The sequence below is a fragment of the Lepisma saccharinum genome, chromosome 16 (genome assembly GCF_977018435.1).
Source record: "Lepisma saccharinum chromosome 16, izLepSacc3.1, whole genome shotgun sequence".
Classification (NCBI taxonomy): domain Eukaryota; kingdom Metazoa; phylum Arthropoda; class Insecta; order Zygentoma; family Lepismatidae; genus Lepisma; species Lepisma saccharinum.
In genome coordinates, this window is record NC_139244.1 from 59,358,017 (window position 1) to 59,379,446 (window position 21,430).

The window sequence follows — 21,430 nt, forward strand, 5'->3', positions numbered from 1 at the left end:
GGGCACAAATAACACGTTTTTAATGAAAGTGGTCACCGGAAGTTGTCGGCTACCAGGCCAAGAGTTGCTCGCTTACGGGAAACTGCTGAATCTCAAATTCAGAGCTAGATAGATGGGCAAGACTTCCAGGCACCAGGCATCTTTATTTTGGAACATTCCTGCGATCATATCTCACATTTCTCATCTGGCACTGGTAAATATTTCCAAGATGGCACATTCAGCGATGAAAGAGCTTGACTTGCCATGCACATTGATAGGTGCCAGCCAGCATTTCAGGCTGCTTCCTCCGAGTTGTCAGCAGCTGGACAAGGAAACATCCCAAGAAGTTAAAAGCTCTCTCCACATTCGATCTGCTCTTGTCAACTTATGCAGGTGTCTACTTCGAATTAAGCGACACCAGTTTTCCTGATGAGTCTTGTAAACAACTTCATATTAAAAATAAAGTATTTCGAGTTAACTGTACCGAAATACATTAAAAATCCTATCTAATCGGCTGGGGAATGGGAAGAACTTCGGATTAAAGGGTACTTCATATTAACCAATATGGTATTAACAAGGTTTTCCTGTACGTATTAGCATTACAAGTGAGTTGTAATACCTGATGATTGGCACAGTGCTTTCCATCATTTTAGGAAGACTGTGTAGTAGAGTACAGAAAAAAAGAAACAACAATTTTGTCAAATTTGGTAATGGACAGTTCTCATATGTCTTGTCACTTCCTTACAACACACAAAAGATCATAGCTGAATTACTTCTCTTCCAGGTTTCACTTTCAGTTGGGAATTTTCAGGGGCAAATAGGCAAACTGCAAGGCAGATTATGTTCTGAAATTTTTATGCAGTTGTATGCAGTCTGATTGTGTGTACGCAATGAACACTTGCAAGCTACTAATTGCTACCAGTGGGTAATTTATCTCTTGCATCACCTTATCTCTTTAATGTGTTTACAGTAAGTGAATAGTTGCTCAATGTTTCAATACTACATGCCGATGCAAAAACTGATCTTTAGAAACTTCTGCAAGGTACTCTGAGTTAGGTTAGGCTTTGTTAAAAAAAAATAATTAGTCAGATTTAAATAAGTCTTAGTAGCTCGTTTACCATTTTCATGTAGGAAAACTGTTGCCTGGTTCAATTCTGCTGTATCTCTGAAAGTTCTATGATATCTCAGCTGCATCACATGTGCAACCATGGTACGATACTGGTCAGCGTTAAGAACAGGATCTGCTCCACACGTACGTCTCTCTAAAGATAGGTAGCCGACAACATCTTCCAGGGCAAGATAGCTGGCAGGTACCCTTTGCTCCAGGAGTAACTCCTTGCTGCCTGTTCCAAAGGAAAAAGAGAACAGTGAAAACACTTTTTCAATATATCTTTAGTAAGAAATATTAAAATGCACTACTTGCATTTTAATACACAGTTTATATATATATTAGGTTAGATTGATATGAAAATTTTGCTGATATCAAACAAGTAACAATCACCAATATTTTACTGATGTTACATAAACTAACTAACTCTCTAGCCTTCTGGAACCCGAAGGTTCATGGCTGCAGCAACACAACAGGCCTTCCATCTGTCCCTATCCTGAGCAAGATCTATATACTCTTTTCCATCCCTACCAATTTCCTTGAGATCCATTGAACTACACTCTTCTTGTTATGTGCAAAAACAGCACAATCTACAACAAACAACAAATGATGGCATTTTACAAACATTGATGTTACATACAATTATAAATATTCCTCTCTAATTCATGTATGTAACCAAGTGTTGTTAATGGGTTTGGCTTTGGAAAAATATTCTGTATATAGAAATTTACCTTGAAAACAGTATACAAGTTATACCTTTATCTTCATAAAAATAATAACTAAATAGAAGAATTATGCACTATGTTAAAATCTTTTTTTCTTATGTGCGATTCTACTGATATATTGATGTGCTCATATTGGCTGATAGTGATACAGTACTGATTATCTCCAGGTTCGATACCCAGTGGAGGCACATAGTGGTTCGGATTCCACTTTAAACTGTAGGTCCAGTTGCAATTAGCCTTTCTGTGCATAAAGTGGACTTAAAAACAAACTCAAGCAAGCAAGCAAGTACTGATTATCATATCCCATCCACAACATATATGAACTACTTACTCTCTTCTTGTTATGTGCAAAAACAGCACAATCTACAACAAACAACAAATCATGACATTTCACAAACTCCTTGTTCATATCTACAGATCCAATGGAGTCATAAGAGACAAATTCTGTAAATTAAACTACATTTTGCAATGAATGACATTCACAATGGATGATATTCAGCAAACAACTACCCCCACAATTCATTGCACAAAATCACGCTTGCTGCCATGATTCCAGCAAGCTTTTCAGAGCATGTTGTAAACACAGTTGATAAGCATTGCTCTTACAGTGTTTGTGGCAGTGATTCAGGCTACAAATATAACGATTATATGCTAAATGTAGTCCTTCACATTTTGCTTAGTCTCGTAACAATGACCAAAGTACTTAAAAAATATTATTTGACACAAAACAACGTTGTATAAAGGTATGTAACAACCGAAAGACATGCAGGACTAGGGAGCCTGTTTCTCATGGAAGTAATCGGGTTATCGCATAACATAACGTGGCTAATGCTGTCCCCTTATAATCGAAGGATCCAAAATTTGATTCCTGGTGCAGGCACATTTTTAACGATACTTGTCCATCTGAGTATAAATTAAATTAAAAACAAACTGTGTCATGAAAATTTATAGATATGTTTTGAAGTGTAAAATTGTGTACTATTGTTTTGAAGGCATATCATTGTCACTTTTTGTTTGTGTATTGAGACATATATGCTGAAAAGTGTATACAAATATATGCACCTGAAAATGCATCTGCTGATTGATAAACAACATTTCAAATTTATTTTTTTGTGAACATTATTAGAGATCGTACAGCAACCACATGCATTGCAAAGCACCAGGATGTCAAGAGTAGCATAAAATTCAAATAACGTTAGCCATAAACACAGTACTTGCCTTTCAAATACGATTTATATTTCACCCTGGATTGGAAAAATCACGCTATCTTAGCCACCGATGAAACTGTATGCAGGTATGGCATTCTCTCGCAATTAATACATAAACAATGGCATACACAACACATTAATTCACCAAATGGAAACTTCATTTGAAAATCTCCAATTATAGGATTAAAAGTGGTAAACATCGGATCATTTTCATGCATGCAGCATTTGCTTTGCATTCACGCTCGCTGTCGTTTGCTGGACTGAGTGCCGGACCTCGTGTGTTTGGGCCAGATTTCCCATCATGCTCTGCACCGCTGACATCACATTGAATATCATCCATTGTTGACTGTTGACAGAAGACAAAAACACACATAACAACCATATTTCAATCCTTTCCATTGGATGCTACTGCCATTAATATACATTTTTTTTTTGATTGATGGTGTTGTATGATAAAGATTTCAAGGTCGTTATGATTTAAGCTTTTTTGTGTGTATAATCTTAATTCCATTTGTACATTTCTTCTATAGCGATCAATTTAGCTGTGCATGGTGAAGGTACATGTTGTGTTTCTATTATATGTGCAGCAAAACCTGAGTTTTCCCCTTCTTGAGTTTCATCCCTTTCTTTCCTTACATAATTTGCACCCAAGACACATGCACTAACACATACCTGGTGGTCTAAGACTGAACACTGTATCATATATCAAATTGCACAGCAACTTGATATTATGTCTTGTCTTGCAGCTCACTTCAATTGTGTCTAAGACTCTGGGAAGACCACATTTCTCTGCATCCACAATGTTAATGAACCTGTAACCAGATGAGACAGCACTGGTCAAGAACAGGGAAAAACAAAGAATGTTACCATGCTTGTAACATAAAATAATGGCAGGAAATTTAAGTTTTCTACAAAATTTGAGGAAACGGGATTAAAGGAGTGTTAATGGAAAGAAAGTTGTAATTTCTGTATTTCAAAAACTGTATTACAAAGGCATTTCTAAACAAATTTAATGTTTGCCCTAATTTAGTTTCGTAAATAGGTAAATATAGCACATGCCAATTTCAAGGGAAGAAATCATATACACAGATGCTGGCAATAACAAAAATTGAGAAGACCAAATAATAATAAATAATAATAATAATAAATTTTCTTTATTCAGCGAGCGAGGTTCAGCCAAGGCTGCTCTGCCACCTAACCCTTGTCAATATGATAATACATATGAGATGATATAAACTTATAGAGCAGTAAGCTAAAGGTAACAAAAAAAAAAGTGTAACTAGAAATACAAAAGACAATAGTAATAATAATACAATAATACAATTCCATATAGTGAGTGACTTGATACCTTCAGTATGTGCCCTGACTCTGCCATTGTTCCATTAACAGCAGATCTTTTATTTGACCTTTGAAATTTAATGGGTTGTTTACAATAGCGATATTTGCAGGCAATGCATTCCATGCTTTGGGAGCCAGAAAGGAGAAAGATGATTTGTAGGCCATGGTAGAGTGATGGGGTAAATCGAAGTTGTTCCGCTGACGGGTAACATACTGATGGATTTCCCTACGGGAATGCATCTTCTCAAACAGGTACTGCGGTTTACCTTCTGTCAGTATGCGGCGTATAAAACAGAGATAGTGCAACTTCCTTCTGTCTGCCATGGTAAGAACCTGATTATTATTTAAGAATGGAAGAATATGATCGGATTTTTTTGCTTGAAAAATGTATCGGAAACATGCATTTTGCACCATTTGTATTTTTTTACTGAGCTTTTGTGAGAGTTGAGGGCCGTAAACATTATCACAATAGTCGAACAATGGGTAGATTAATGCTTGGATGAGTCTTAGCTTGCATTCCGCAGGGAGGAAGTCACGGAAACGATTCAAATTCCTAAGTGTTCCATAAGCTTTCCGACATTGTGTCTTTACATGTTCTGTCCAATCAAAAATTTCGTCAAAAATCAGACCAAGATTTTTAGCAGTGCTATTCCTGACAATGGGCAAATTGTTTATTTTGAGCTCGATCTTAATATTTTTAATTAACGACCTTGAATAATTAGAACCGATGATTATGAAAGTGGATTTTTCTGGATTTATTTTAAGACCGTTAGATACACACCAGTTACTAACGATGTTCAAGTCAGAATTTAGTGAATGAAGCTTATGTTCCAACGAAGCGTAATGACCTGAGAAATATAACTGGGTATCGTCTGCGTAAAAATGTAGAGTGAAGAATTTTATGACTTGCTGCAAATCTGCAGTGTAAAGGGTGAAGAGGAGGGGGCCTAATATCGATCCTTGCGGCACGCCTGCTATTAGCGTTACAGGTTGAGACACGTGAGATGGTGAATTATGTAATTCGACCCTTTGACGTCTGTTAAATGGATATGTTGGAAACCAGTTTATTGTTGAAGGAGAAAACTTGTAATATTTAAGTTTGGCTAATAATAAATCATGCTGCACCGTGTCAAAAGCCTTACTGAGATCCAGAAGTACTAAAATAGTGACTTGCTGTTTATCAATGGCATAGAGAATATCATCCACAACTTTAGCAAGAGCAGTGGCTGTGCTGTGTTTCTCACGAAATCCGGATTGGATTGCAGCGGGGGCAGTAAATTATTCATGTTAACGTAGTTTAACGTCTGCGAATACACTATTTTCTCTAGTACTTTAGATAGCACAGGCAAAAGACTGATAGGCCTAAAGTCATTGTAAGAAGTGGCAATCAGGACATGTCAGGGATCAAAAAAAGGTGAACATCAAATGACATCCAATCAGAGCAGTGAGACAAGCACTGATTGTTACTATTATTAACAGGTGGAGTATGAAAATCCTTTGTTTCCCTCTGACTATTATGGGATAAATATTTAAAATGGGCTATAACTCCTCAACACCACTTTTAGCTGATATATTTCTTGCTTACATGTAATGATGAGAACAAACGAACACTTTAACAACATGCAATAATTAGGGGCCCATGGTGAAATGTCCAGTTTAACAAATTTCACGAAAATTAAGACTTTAAAAAATGATGTGTAATTTCCATTTTTCTCCAAATTGTGGGACGGGCATTACATATCCTCAAAGAGACGTCTTTTGTCATGCTTCCCTACAAATTTTGACCATCCAGCATCCATAAGGCTGATGCTAGAAGCAAAATTCCGCAAATTCTTTCTGTAAGCTGGCAATGATGCCGGTCTTATACATTGTTATTGTTTTCTTCTCCAAGAAATTTCAGCATATTTTCAACCCAACTTTCATGGTTGTAGGGATGTACATACTACATATTTTTTTCATTCACTTTGGTCTATTGTGGTGGCCATCGATTTTTCTTCTCCTTTCTTGAACTTTCATTTTTGGGAGGTACAATGTGTAAAATTCACCTCTGCTACAAACCCTGTCATTCCAGAAAAAAAACAACCACCTCACTCCATGTGACATTTTTCTGTGGGGTTATGTTAAAGATTGTGTTTATACGCATCCTTTACACATAGATTTACCAGACCTCCATAAAAGAATCATAAATGCAGTCGCTACCATCGACGTTTGTATGTTGGAATGTGCAGAGCAAGATACAGATTACAGGATTGATGACTGTTGAGTCGCCATGTCTTTTCACTGACATGCTTTCATACCCATGGGTGAGTGACTTCTGAAATCCCAGAGGGAACCTGTATTTTTCTTGAAAACTGAAATATTTCCTAATTCACCTGTTTTGAAGTGGTCGCTGCATGTGAGTTATTTGTCCCAATGCAGTGGTCTTGCATGTACATGATAGTTACTGAACTAACCAATGAATTCAGTGTGTTGAGGCTTCATTTAACTTAATTATTCTGTTAGCTCTGATCACCTGATTTACCCTCTCTGTTTGTAATACATATTGGCTGCCATGGCATGACTAAATTAAGAGTCTTCAGAATTAAACATTCTATACTTTGGAACACCTTTCGAAACTCCTACTAGCTTTATCCCACATATTGGTCCATAGTGCAGTTACTCTGAGCACTGGGACAATAGCACATTTCAACAAATGATTTTGGTAATATCATTGTTATGCTGATGCATGTCAAACTCATGATAATAAATATCTGTAGAATGAGGATGTGGCTAACAATTGTTTCACGGAATAATAATGAGGTGAAAGAAGCTGATATACTGAACAAACAGACTACTACTTTTTGCAAAGAGTGTTGTTAAAAATTAATATACAAGGGCCAGATAAAAAGTTGTGGCAATACTGCTATAACATGTGAGTTGTGAGCCACGGGGTTGCCGTAGCTGATAACGGAAGGCTAGATGAGTAGATGAGCAAGTGTGGTAAGTGGGGATGGCTGTGTGTTATTCAGTCAACTACTGCAGTGCCATGGAGTAGAGGAGGAGAATGCAAGTGCCCTAACAATATAACAATATGTTTGTGAAACTGGAACAATGTGTGTGGATCAAAATTGAAGAGGCACATGGTGAGTGTGCACAAGACTGTTTTCAGGGACCACGTTCATCCCACACTCAGGAGAAATAGATGGTACTTGCTGCCAAGGACTCCCATCATCCTGCATGACAATGCAAGATGTCACACTGCAAACGCTGTGACGGATCTCCTGTGTAACTGACGATGAGAGGTAATGGAACATCGGCTGTATTCACCCCATATGAGTTGCGATTATCATCTCTTTGAAAATGAAAAAAACACTTCGCGGGAAGCATTACAACACAAGAGAAGCAATCACCCATGCCACAGGGTGGTCAATGTGAGATATCAACAGACATGGATGTGCTGGAGGTGTAGGACGACTTCAACAAGTGTGGCAGAAGATGGTTGAAATGGAGGGCAATTACGTTGAAGCAATGTAACTGGTTTTTCTTCTGCCAATAAAGCCTGGTATGAAGTATAGCAGTGTTGCCACTACTATCCAGCACCATTGAACAATGGGCTTAATTTAGATTTCTTTACTGAAGAAGACTTTTACTTAATCTATACAAAATTAAAACATACATACTTATCTCTAATTAGCTGTTGAAGATCCTCAGACATGGATGATGGATAATGTTCCCTCATCATGTCATAATGAGTGCCAACAATTATAACTGGAGAATTTGGAGCTCTAGCCTGAAAAAGAAACATATTCCTTCTACACTTACGTTACACAACATAGTCATATAATTAACAATAATACTATAAATTAGAGTGGAGACATATGAAATGATATTGTACCAGTATATGCTGATTAAGACACACAAGTGTAATGGTTTATCTCTAAAATTGTCAACAATTTTTAAGTAGGGCTGAGCTGATACAATTTTGTGTCAATAATGATACTGACGAAACAATTCATAGTAGTTTGAAATATTTATAAATTTTAAATGTACCACAATTTCATAATTTCACATGAGATAATTATTTAATTGCAAATTCCACTTCTCCTACAATGCTGTTGACAAAATAATGAAAATTATGAATTTTACATAACTTCAAATACATTAATATTCTGCAATTTTGCTAACTTTGTTTGATTCCTAAACTCTGGAAAAGTATCAGCCAGTATCAACGATTACATTTGAACCACTACTGATACAATGGCATTGGTATCACTTCAGACCTAATTTTAATTAATCTGATATTAAATATACTGTTATGAAATTTTATGAATATAAAAGTTTAATTAAACAGGGTGGCTACTCTAGGGCCATGATAAAATTCAAGTATAATTCCCGGTTTTCAAGGCGAAGTTTCCAAAAATTCAAGGATAGAAGCACATATTTTCTCTATTTCAACCCCCCCCCCCCCCCAAATATATTAACAATATATACAGTCTGTGCGATTCCAATGTTTCCAAATTCAATTGAACTGTATACGTATATTAAATGTAAGGTGCGGAGTTTACATTATTCATTTCGTATACTCATACTAGGAATACATCTAGAAACACAAGTAACAAATGTTACGGGATATAGTAATCTACGAAAAATTGTTAATTGTATAACAATTTAAATTCACCTAATCAACTTCAAGGTATCTTATCTTTCAATAATCTTCCGTATTTCAGATAGACACTAACAAAGCAAACGGATTGAGAGAATTCTGTTTTATTTTGCACACAGCTTTCTTATCTTTTCCTTCCTCGATAAAAATGAAAGCCAAACTGTGAAATACTAGCCTCAGAGCATTAAAAATATGTAATAAATTCAATGAGCTTTGGATTAATAAAAGTTGCAATTTTTCACGTCTACAGGGAAAAATTCAAGCAGAATTCACGCATAATTCTTGGAGTCAATAATTCACGCATAATTCCCAGAATTGAAGGAATTCCCTGAGAGTAGCCAACCTGTTAAAGCATCTGGTTTCACAAAACAAATATCTAATAGTAGTTTCTTTGTTCAATGCAAATCAATTATAGAATGTTATATATTTACATGGAAAATAATAATAATCACACTAATATAAATGACAACACAATGGATATATAAACTTACCTGAATGTTCACTAGCCATTGGAGGATTTCACTAATTCCCTTCTCTCCATCGGGTATTCTCCACACAACGAGGTAAAGACTTCTTTTAGATAAGAAATATTGATGAGTTGCGTAGTATTCACGTTGACCACCAAAATCCCAAGTTCTGTGGAATTTTCATAGAATACTACATTAATTAGCAAATACAGTAAACATTCATAATATTTGTGCAAGGAAATGGAATTTACAGTGTATAACATAATCACATGTACATTTACCAAGGTTTAAATTGCCATACATCTGCTGTTATTCCTCTTCTTATTGGTAGGATTAGACACAGCGGAACCCTCTATGATGATAGATCGGCATAATATCTGTCGAAAACGAAATGATCATATGTTTTATTATATGCAAGGGATTCACGAAGCCATTAGTCCATTTAATTTGTGTGAATCATGACAGATGGCACGTTAGCACAGATTAGCACTTTTGGCTAATTGCGAAAATGGGGATGAGTGATGATATGATGAAATGACACTCACGAACATCATCCACAGCCAGGCCAGGACCCAAACCCGGGACCCCTGGTGTCATAGCATGATGTGCTAACCACTCCACCACGGAGACCGGCAGTATTAAATTGTTGTATTTTTTGAAAGGAAAAAAACACATCTTTATTGTAATTCATGATACAAACCTAGTGAAAATTGTCTACCAATTCTTTTTTTTTTTTATGAATCACTCTTTGGATTTTTTCCCTCTTTTTGGATAATTTATAGGGTGTGCACATGAGACGTCCCTGATTTTAAATTACAATTGTGAGGAAACTCTTCGATGTAGAGCCTTGCCAGGGTAGCTATGATTTTTTGATTATGAAATTCCTTGACATTTCCAGATTTGCACACCGTTACTATACCATCCCAACTGTAGCATACAAAAATATTTACACAATATGTTATACCATATTTCACTACACAATCATCACAGATTTTGTGCCCCCTTTTTTTTGGTAAAAAAGTAGGTGTGACCATAATGTAAACCTTTTTAAAAAAGCGTGCCCGCATTAGCATTACTTAAAAATCATTTATTGCTAGGTAAACTGCTTTTGGTGGAAGATTAGGATGCACAGAATAAAAGTGATTACACGGTAAAATTGAACAGCCCAAATCGACACACATTATTGCTCCGTGACAGTTTAGCAAACATTTAACCGGTCTGAAAAGAAAAAAGTTAACACCCAATTGTAGTCGAAATATTACACTTGAGAACATTTATTATAGTGTTGTAAAGTACGAACTTGCAAAAATTAATCTTCTGTCATTAATCACTATCATTGGTTTTGTTCTGATATCCCAATGTGACGATTCTACGATGAAAGGTTATAAACCAATTTTTGGACTGAAAATAGTTCATGATGAATCTTATTTGGATATTCATTTCCTTGTTATAAATCATGTGAATTACAGTAGAGCATAATACAACTCTGTTGACATTTACTAGACACAGACTAAACACATTCACCTTATCTGATTTACTTCATTATAACCTAATCAGTGAAGTTAATAAGCTATACTACCATGAAACATGTAATGACTATGAATTTGGCTTACCTGAAAACAACTGGCCCATAAGAAGACTGCCCTCGTACTTTCTTTTCATATGTCCAGTCTCCAATATCCACACCAACTGTAGACATGTTACTGCCTTTGGATGTCCTAACATTGATATTTTTGTTCCCCATCCTCTTTGCCCAGTGCTAGAAAATGTAAATAATCTTTTGTTATTTTGCACTGCTGTCATTCATTCCACTCTCTGCCAACAGGTGTCTCTGACATCTGTGTGCAAATGGCTGCTGCCTGTTCCTGACATGCAGCCGTGTTTACTGGTGGATATCATGTGAATAGTGGGTGGAAAATCTGTGTAATGGATTTCACTCTATCGCTAGATTACTAAAGTGTGTCTGAGAGGTAGTTTGGACTATTCTCAATTACTAAACTGCAGTAACTGTGACCAGTGTACAGGCATGGGGAAAATCCTAAGTGACACTTCACCACGCAAACAAGGCAAGATTATGGCCCTGAAATCAGCTGGTTTTTCATATATAGACCAATAAAACATATAAAACAAGGTCCAAGATTAATCTAAAGTAAAATATGAGTGGTATAATTATCTACATATCACCTAAAACACAGTTTGCGTTCCATTGTGTTAAGTGGTGCAGTCATTTTGTTATAGACTGTATATATGCATGAAAAGGCGAATGAGCTGGAAATGCTTACAAATATTAAGGATGAATGCAACAGGAAACACTCAGGAGTCTAGTTTTTGTTTTCCTTCTTTTTGATTATATACAAAGTGGGGCTCTAGCTTCCAAACAGGCTACTATTGTTTAAATGGATATCAAAATGCACTCTAAATGATGTACAATCATGGACACTTCTGGATTGTAACAATACCATTGATTTTCAACAGGATTATAACAAGCGAGAAGTGTATGCGGCAAGTTCCCAAATGTGTGTATGTGTTTGTGCATGAGTGTGTGTGGAGGGTTGGGGGGGAGGGGGTAAACATTCGAAAGGGAGTAATATCTCATTGGATTTCAAGCAAGTTTTGTAGGATGCAATTTTTGATAAGTGGTATCACTGGCCAAAAATTTATAGTGAATAAAGAGCAAGATTTTAATACGAAAGCTGAGAATGTTTTGGGATCGAAAGTCATACATAAAATGACATTCACTGTTAAAATGGTGAATACACTCCTAAATTTGATTTAACCTTTAGCGGACAGAGCTTTGCATGCCTATAAAGCCTCTAAGGATGGGACCTTTTCAAACTTGCAGGAAAGTAAAAAAAAATAACAACAACAATAATAATAATAATAAGTTTGAATAACATTTAAAATAACATTTTAAAGTTGACGATGAAAATTGGTCATTATTTTTGCATCAACCCTAATAAGTTCCATAATGAGGTGTTTTCTTAGTTTAATTCAAGTTCAGTGTCTGTATGAGGGACAAAGTGAAAAATATCATTTTTCTTCATGAGCTACAATATGAATACTTATTGGGAGGTTCTTTTGTCTACATGTTATTCCTATTTGAAACAAGACCAGATTGAATCAATACTTCCCCTTAGAGCATTTGCTGCTAAAACCATTCTACAGACACTTTATTGCCTTTATTAATAACAGAGAAACTCTTAAAGATGACTTGACTTGACATTTTGTACAGAGTGTTTCAAAAGTTGCACAACCCAAATTTAAAAATTAATATCATGAAAACTGCAAGAGATATTTACAACAGGTTTTCTGCATTATAAAGCCTCGTCCATTAAGATATTTTTCAGTGCTTAACATTATCACTTTACTCCATACAGAAAATCAAATAAATTAATAACTGGCGGAAGGCAGCAGTAAAATCTTTCCAGAAGTATATTTTTCAGTGAGAAAAAGATATAATAAATTAACAAAGGGCCATATCAATCTGTCATTTGAGACCAATATTGATCATGTGCAGCAATTGATGGATTTATGACTGGCTATTTTATGGGTTGAGTGAAAAAGTACCATTCTTTTACATATCTCCATAACTGGCAACACTAGCACATCGAAATTTTGTCAACAGACGCACGCAACATGTGCTTATATATCGGCCCTACATTTGCATGAAAAATCAAAATCATAATCTTGCACCAAAATTTGACTTTTAAGTGTAAATTTCTATGCACCTGGCAACCCTGCCATTCCAACAGTTTGTTTCAAAATGGTAAGGGTGATTCATAAATGTGGAGCCAAGATAATTTAGGGTAGCCAGGATCAGCCCACGATTCTCTCAAGAGTTCAATTTTGGTACAAAATGATGATTTATGAATTTTCACGTAAATGTACGGCCAATATATAAAGACAAGTTGCGTGCATCTGAAAAATTTTGACCTGCTAGTGTTGCCAGCTATGGAGTTATGTCCCAAAAATGGCACTTTTTCACTCAATCCATAAAATCGTCAGTCATAAATCCATCAAATGCTGCACATGATCAATATTGGTCACAAAGGACATATTGACATGGCATCAGTCATCAGACATCTAATTATGGCCCTCTGATAAGTTCTTATATCTTTTTCTCACTCAAAAGTGCATTTCTGGAAAACTTTTAACGCTGCCTTCTGCCAGTTACTAATTTATCTTGTTTTTTGTATGGTGTAAACTGAAAAGGTTAAGCATTGAAAAATATCTCAATGGATGAGGCTTTATAATGCAGAAAACCCAGTGTAAATATCTCTTACGGTTTTCATGATATAAATTTTCAAAATTTGGGTTGCGCAACTTTTGTCAATCTGTTCAGTAGTGCAGACAATGTATGACTGCGAATGGCAGTCATTTTGAACATCTATAACTTTAAGGTATGTATGTGATACCAAAAAAAAAGTTCATACTTGCTGCAATTAGTCATGCAAAGAGTATAAACACTATTTCAGGACACACTGTACTTTCTACATATAATGTCAGCACTCACCTCAACAGGTTTCTTTCTAAACGAGCCAGTTCCTTCTTGCCGCAGCTGATCAAGTAAAGATGTTTTCCCAATGCCTTGTACACCTACAATCATAAGTTTCATTCGTGCATAGGGCTTTGCATCCTCCAAAACTGATTTCAAATAGCCTATCACATCCATTGTTTTGTACTTCTTCGATTCGATCATTGACTTGAGTGGTTCCTGGAGACTGCAACCTCTGGTGTTAAGATTCCACAGCCGAGAAAGCAAGCCCATTTGAGGAGGAAGTTCACAAATATCTGAATATAAATTACAAATCATTATAGGAAACATATGGTTTATCTTACTGCATTGAATATTACAAGTAAAAGCATAACTAATACAGAGACACATTATTGTTACTACCGTATCAATAACCCTGGTTATTGATGGGAAAAAGCGACAAACTATTATATCTCGTATGTAATGTGAAGTACAATTCAGGTTCAAGAATTGGCTTTCTTAGTTGTAGGCTGCTATGCCAATCAAGAACGAATGACATCATAAATATTCAATGAGTCACCAACCCATGCCACATCCCTCTTCTCCTTCCACTGTGTTTAGCATCCCAAAGCTGTAACCACTTTGTTTATTCTGAAGTAGAAGAAACCGAGATCAAAATTATGTTATGGGTTTGCAGTACTCAGGAAGTTGTTTTCTATTATATCTCGCCCGACAAATGCAGCTGATACACGTCCCATGTGACGGGAGGTGCTTGCTCAAATTCTGCCATAATGGAATCACTTTTCTCGGCGTCGCAAAATGTTCCGTCACAAATTGAAAAATAATGGGATTTACCATTTCACTTTTATATAGTTTTTTTTAAAAATATTATTACTAAAGAAAGGACACCTGGTAATTTGTATTTCTGCCTGTTGATATATACGTGTTATGTGCAGTGACATAGTGAAAACATGCATGGTTTCATATTGGCTGTCTGAATTATTCCATGCATAATACGCAACGTGGTTTTTTGGGGCAAGAATTTTGGAAAAAAGTGTGCATTATACATGAGTAAATACGATAATTACAACATATGAACTAATTAAAAAGCAATAATATATGAGGATCAGACAAAAAATAAGTTACACTTACACATAACATTTTGTGGGAAAGAGATATCTTGTTAAACATGGTTGGAAACACTGCTCCCAGTTTCCTTGAAAAGTTGGAGTAATGGTTGTGCCACGGCTATTAGAGAGTGGGCATTATCAGTGGTGAACATGTCACATCATTTGGAAGTGGCAACCAAACTCAAATTCATGCACTGACTTTCTCTATGGGCAAGAAGGTGCAATCTTACTGAGATTCATCGCCAATTGCATGAAGTGTGCGGTGATAAAAATTTTTGAGCCAGGTGATCACAAAATAGTGTGCGTTGTTTGAGAATAGGCATATGGATACCAGCAAGGCAGGTATCAACTGCAATGATGAGAGACAATGTTGAACAAGTTAATGAACTGATTCATAGTACAGACCTACTGCCCTGCGATTTTCATGTCTTTGGGCCGATGAAAGAACTTGCAAAGCAGCAATATAATTCTGATGAGAAAGTTAAAACTGCTATGCAAGAATGGTTATCGAAAGTTGGATGGAAATTCTTTGAACAAGGTACAAAGAAACTAGTGTCATGCTGTGACAAGTGTTTGAACAGACTTTGTGATTATGTAGAAATGTAGTTTTGGTAGTGTACTTTCACGAAAAAAATACACGAACTGTCCTACATATTCCATACGCTATTTCTTTCATGCTGGTGCAACTAACCTTTTGACTGACCCTCATATTTTCCACTAACTTTATAGAAACACAAAAATGGACATACATAATATATTTAATACAGAATTGACACTATAACTAACACTGGCTTTTGTTCCACTTTCTTTTCAATTATGTTTCCTTGTCATTTGGTTTTATTGTCTTAATCAATCATTAACTAATTGTGTCTTGGATAAATTTTAATCAACTAATTCCATCCATGTTTCAATTTATTGTTCTAGATAAACTGATGTTACGTTTAAAAAAATACATTTATTTATTTAAAGAAGAGAGTGCTGATATGTCAAGTGTTGAGTTATCTCAGTGTATTTTTTTAAAAAAATACCAACATGCTGCAGCAAAGTTTTCACTATTTACATATACTCATTGTTGGAATGGTTGAAGTGTATTTGGACTTCTTTAAGCAGGATGATTGTAATTTTGGCTGTCATTCAGTGTTCAATTGTTTAGTTTGTGTAATTTTAAAAAATAATAGGAAATGATTCTAGTTATTATGATAATACTGAATTTCATTTTTAAATGTTAAGATTCTCAGCAAGTGCACATGTTATAGCAATCATGTTAATAAAACAGATTAAAAAACACACCTTTGCTGATCAACAAGCACATAAAATCTGATGTTTCAATCCTTCACATAAGGATCTTCATGAGAGAAAATTAAAAAGATGATTTTCAAAGTTGGGGAAGTTCTATGATGATGCAGGTAATCTTTTATTCTGTCCACCATGTACCACCCAAGAACCTGCCTGCAGAATGTGTTTTGTTGCCCCTTCTTGACACTTGGCAGGAAAAGTGGGATGAGGTAACAAGAAACATGCTTCGTACTATCAAGCCCACCATTAGTGCATGAAGTTCCTCATACTGCCCCTTCTGGCAAGGAGAAATCATTTTAACTTGGCTTCGTATTGGACACAGCCATCTTAGCCATGATCACTTGCTGCAAGGGCTGGACCATCCAATGTGTCGTGTCTGTAATGTTACTTTTAAATATTTGGCATATTCTTATTGAATGTGTCAATTTTACTTTCCTCAAACAAACTTTTAATCTTCTCAACTGTTTATCATCCATATTGGGAGATGATGACAATGTTTTAACAAATGTTTTTAGCATTTTGAGAAGAGCGAGCCTCTTACACTGTTTCTGAGGAAGTTTTTAGACTATCCTTACCTTTTTTAATGTGTTGCGTTTGTCCTGTGCAAGTCTCTTTACAACCTTGCACTTCTACCCTTTGACAAGAGGCTCTTTGCACCCTTTTTTTTACTTTAAGGTAAGGGTTTTAGATAAAAGGATGTTTTCCTTGTTTATATTGAAGAGTGAAAAATGGTCCTACAAGCAGATACACCCCAAAATTTTAACTCATTCATATATTCATTCTGTTTTATGCTTTTCAACACCTGACCACACTGTCCACAAACCATGATGCTGTGATCACTTGTAAATGTGAAACTCTGGAATGAGCCACGAAATGTACAATTCTTGATCATGAACTCTCTCCACTGTGCTACAAAAGTCTGCTTTGGTCACAGTGGCGTAGCAAGGGGTGCGCGAAGTGGGTAACCACCCTGGGCCTTGCACCTGAAAGGTCTGGCGTCCCATGAAGTTTATTCGAAAAATGTAATAATAGAAGTGAGAAAAATATGGAAAAGGGTAATTTTTGTGGACAATTAAATTAAAACATTCTGTTTTTATCTGACTTTAAATTGGGGGGGGGGCTCACACTCTAATCTCGCCCAAACCTTGCAAAATGTTGCTACGCCCCTGTTTGGTAAGGTAGCACTGGTTCTGTCTTCCCCCAGCAACTGGTTTCATGCTCACCACACTATGCTATTCTCCTTTCAATATGTAAACACTCTTCATCAACAAAGGAAAACAACAATGATACACAGTTCAAAGGGTGGTCCACTTTAAAGTTGGACACACTGTATTAATTGACAAAAGGTATTTCTAACTAATTTAACTAAGACTGAAATGAAAAATATAGATGTAAACTGTGTAACATAGTAACAATAAAATATTGTAACAAATTACAAAGAAATATTTACCTGAATTTCCACTAATATTAAGCACAGATAGGTTATTTAAGTCATGGATGTTGTGTGGAATATCTCTCAAACGATTGTTACTTATATCCAACATACTTAGGTTAGGGAACATCATTTTGGATTTTGCTCCAATAGGAGTATTCAATATATCCTGCAAAAATTAAAAATTGATTTTGAATTCTAAACTGAGAAAAAAAATGTGTAAAAGATTAACAATTGTCTAACATTATATACATACAGCAGCATTCTTAGTAAGAACACCTGCAGAACTGGATAAAAATTACCGTTAATTGGAGATAACCATTGACTAAAGTATTTCTAAGCTATGTGAAAATGTGCAATCTCAATGATTAATTACTGTTCGTAAATTCATGCCAAAACAGTTTCAAAAATGGCCTTCATTCATCATATTTTGCACTAAAAGTTGAATTTTTGTACCTAATGATGCTCTACCATGTAAGCCAAATTATGAAAGCAATGCTCATTCTAAAATTATACCCGAGAAATTTCCACTTTTGGAAAATATGCATTTCATTTTCAGTGATACTTGTTTTGAATTTTGAATTTGAATTTAAAATTTTGGGTGCGTCAGCACTAAGGCTATTTTGCACCCGTCACATTATACGGGGTCCAGCCCCTTATCGTTACACATAACAATTCTAACGTTGCAAAACTAAAATCATAAAATATTAAAATCTTCTAACTTTCCTTAAAAGCTGAGGCTCTAAAGGAGCACTCAGCACAAATAAGGACAAAACACAGGACAACTCAAACAAAATTATACTGGCCATAGGGCCAGTCGCCAGAGCCTCGTTAGTCTGAAGTCCAGGGTGCATGTTGTGGAAGTGAGGTTGCCTATTGGGTGCACTACGTGGAAGGAGCACCCCTTACACCCCAGTGATACTTGTTGATGCATGCAAAAATAAGGCAAGGACTTGTTTTGTAGATGAGCACAAAATAAAGTTAAATAAAAATTTTGAAAACTTTAAAATTTTGAATATATTTCAAACAAAGTACATACTACATTTCACTTTATATTCTTTTGTACTACGTAGAAATTTCTGCAAAAAATGCAGGCTCGACCAGAATTTGTTCGAGCTTGTACTTTTTGCTGATATTTCTACATAGTACATCTCCTGTTTGTGAAAAATCTTAAGGTCTATTTTGATAGGTTCTCCGAGTGTGGTGAAAAATTTGTTCCTTTTGTGTGTGTGTGTGGGGGGGGGGGTATAATATTTTATAGGGATGGGAGAAACCCAGATATCATGAAAGCTTGTGGCAGCTTGCTCGTAGCTTGTCAAAGCCAGTTGGATAGGCAACCTTGAATGAAAAGGTGCAAGCTTCAAGGCTGCTGCAATTTTGACACATGGTAACTAGTTGGCTTGATTCAAGCCTGATCAGGGTGTCTACCGAAATAACAAATCCCAAATTCTTGACTTTTTCATGACTTTCTCTTGACCTTTTTTTCGTTTCCTTAACCTTTATTTATTTCACCCCTATTTAGTAACCTTGGAAAACATATAGCCTATCAATTAGCTCTCTCTACTTTAGTGAGAGTGCTCCCAGGTTTGATTCCTGGTGACAGCTCCAAAATTTCAGTGTTGACCCAGCATCGTGGAGCTTGACCATTGTTGCAGCTTTCTGGCTTTTAAGACTGGAGTCCAATATTATGATTTCAAGTAGCCTGTCTCACAATGCCAATCTCAAATCTTTCATAAACATGAAAAATGTACATTACAATGTGTTACTTCACATTCAGTGTTTCCATCAAAAATTAAATATGCATGCCTCTACTAATTGTAATTAAGCCATGGAAGATATTCATCACCACTTATCTACTAAAGCTTCTAACATGGTTTGTCACGAAAAGATGCGAAATGAACAGCAAAGTGTGAAATAAACTCTTAAACACAAAATTTGGAGTTTATTTACACTTTCTGAAGTCAGAATTATCCTGTGAGTTATGCAAATCATGGAAAATTGATCAAAAATAGACTCCTATAAACAGGAATAAAATTAATACTTTGAAAACTACATAAATGTGCTTTTAGAATGTCATTCTTTTAAATCAAATGTAGGGTTTTATTCAGCATTTTAAAATTGAAATGTCATTTTATACATCATTTTCAATCTTGAAATGTTCCTAGTTTTTGTACCAAAATCTTGATCTTTTATCACCATATCTTATCACCACCATAAATGTGTGGCTCTAACAATTAGTTGCATTGGTAAAAGTTTCTAATTTCATTCCTATGCAGTCTTCCTTTCTTACTATAATAAAAACAATACCAAGGCAGTGGACATTTTACAAGCAGCATGCAACCTTTTGCCTGTGGTATCATTAATTTTGCATGTTTCTCTGTTACCTTACAGATAAATAAACAACAATAAAACATGTAACTTACCAAAGCATCCTCCACTTCATCATCCTCTGATATAGAGCTTCCACCATCATCATCTGTTGTGAGTTGTATCCTACAGAGCTGATTATCTGCTAGAATGAGAGTCCTCAGGTTGTCCAATCGTAAATGGCGGCGATGTGTACAGAGAGCATTGAGAATCAAACTACGCATTGATCTTCCAGGCGGTCGCCTAACTGCAATGTTTCATATTACACTCATCAGTTCACTTCACCTTACATAAGCAACATTTAACATCAGCTCTCAATCATAAAGGTAATGAAAACTTTGAACATTGTACTTCCATCAAATACGTTACATATGAGTATGATTCAGAATGTAATGAAATAACTCTAATTCAAAACCCCTGAGTTCTTTTTTGGACACCCTGTATAATTTACATAGAATCATAATAAAAAGTGAAGGCAATATGCTTCATATTTTCCTTCAACTTTGAGGAAATATTACATTTTTAACCATTAAAATTTCAATGTCTTCATTCTTATTAATAGTTGTACTATTATTTTAGCTATGTAGAATGTGTAAAGATTTATTTCATTTAGTGTTGAAAATTATATAACTGTACTCCTCTAAAAGATATCAGCATCGTAATTGAAGTATCCTCTTTGGCCTAAAAATCGCAGTGTAGTGTTCAAAATTAATCTTGGAATACCTAACATACCTAAAAAATATGTTGTATTGGATGACGTATTACAGTGATAAAAAGGTAATTCAATCTATTAATTTCATTCTTGATGATAATACGAGTAATATATAATTTGTTGAAACTGGGATTTAGTATCAATGCATCACAGAAAAGAAAGGATTTTGCCTTGCTCAAAAAAACAAACCTATACTGGGTCATATTAATAAATATGAATATGTGTTCACATAGAACATACTCCATTTTTGTGCAAATAAAGTACTTTCTCACATAGCTTCCAACCTAGATATAGCAACTACCTTATGACCTGTACTGCAGGACACGAAAATACAAGTCTCAAAGTCATGCATAACCGGGGGGGGGACTGTTGCCTTGTTGGGCTGACACACTCTCCCTCGAGTCACAATATTTTATACTTTTATGTTTTGATTTCATACTTTATACTTTTTTATTGTTTATGTTATACTTTTCTTCAAATTCTGCAGAATTTGCAACATTGATTTTTTTTTCAACCTGAAAGTTCATTTTTTCTGCTAAATCAAGTCTCACC

General features: G+C 35.5%; 1 protein-coding gene across 1 annotated transcript in view; it reads right to left on the reverse strand.

Moving 5' to 3' along the window:
- Positions 1 to 21,430, reverse strand: part of Lrrk (Leucine-rich repeat kinase) — a 280,688-nt gene that overhangs the window by 104,275 nt on the left and 154,983 nt on the right. Inside the window, exons 13-20 of the mRNA XM_083138226.1 lie at positions 20,223 to 20,413; positions 17,818 to 17,968; positions 13,981 to 14,258; positions 11,081 to 11,226; positions 9,492 to 9,636; positions 8,018 to 8,127; positions 3,693 to 3,832; positions 1,098 to 1,322 (exon numbers count right to left, since the gene is read on the reverse strand). Coding sequence (XP_082994352.1) covers positions 1,098 to 1,322; positions 3,693 to 3,832; positions 8,018 to 8,127; positions 9,492 to 9,636; positions 11,081 to 11,226; positions 13,981 to 14,258; positions 17,818 to 17,968; positions 20,223 to 20,413 — 1,386 coding nt within the window. The remainder of the gene's footprint in view (positions 1 to 1,097; positions 1,323 to 3,692; positions 3,833 to 8,017; positions 8,128 to 9,491; positions 9,637 to 11,080; positions 11,227 to 13,980; positions 14,259 to 17,817; positions 17,969 to 20,222; positions 20,414 to 21,430) is intronic.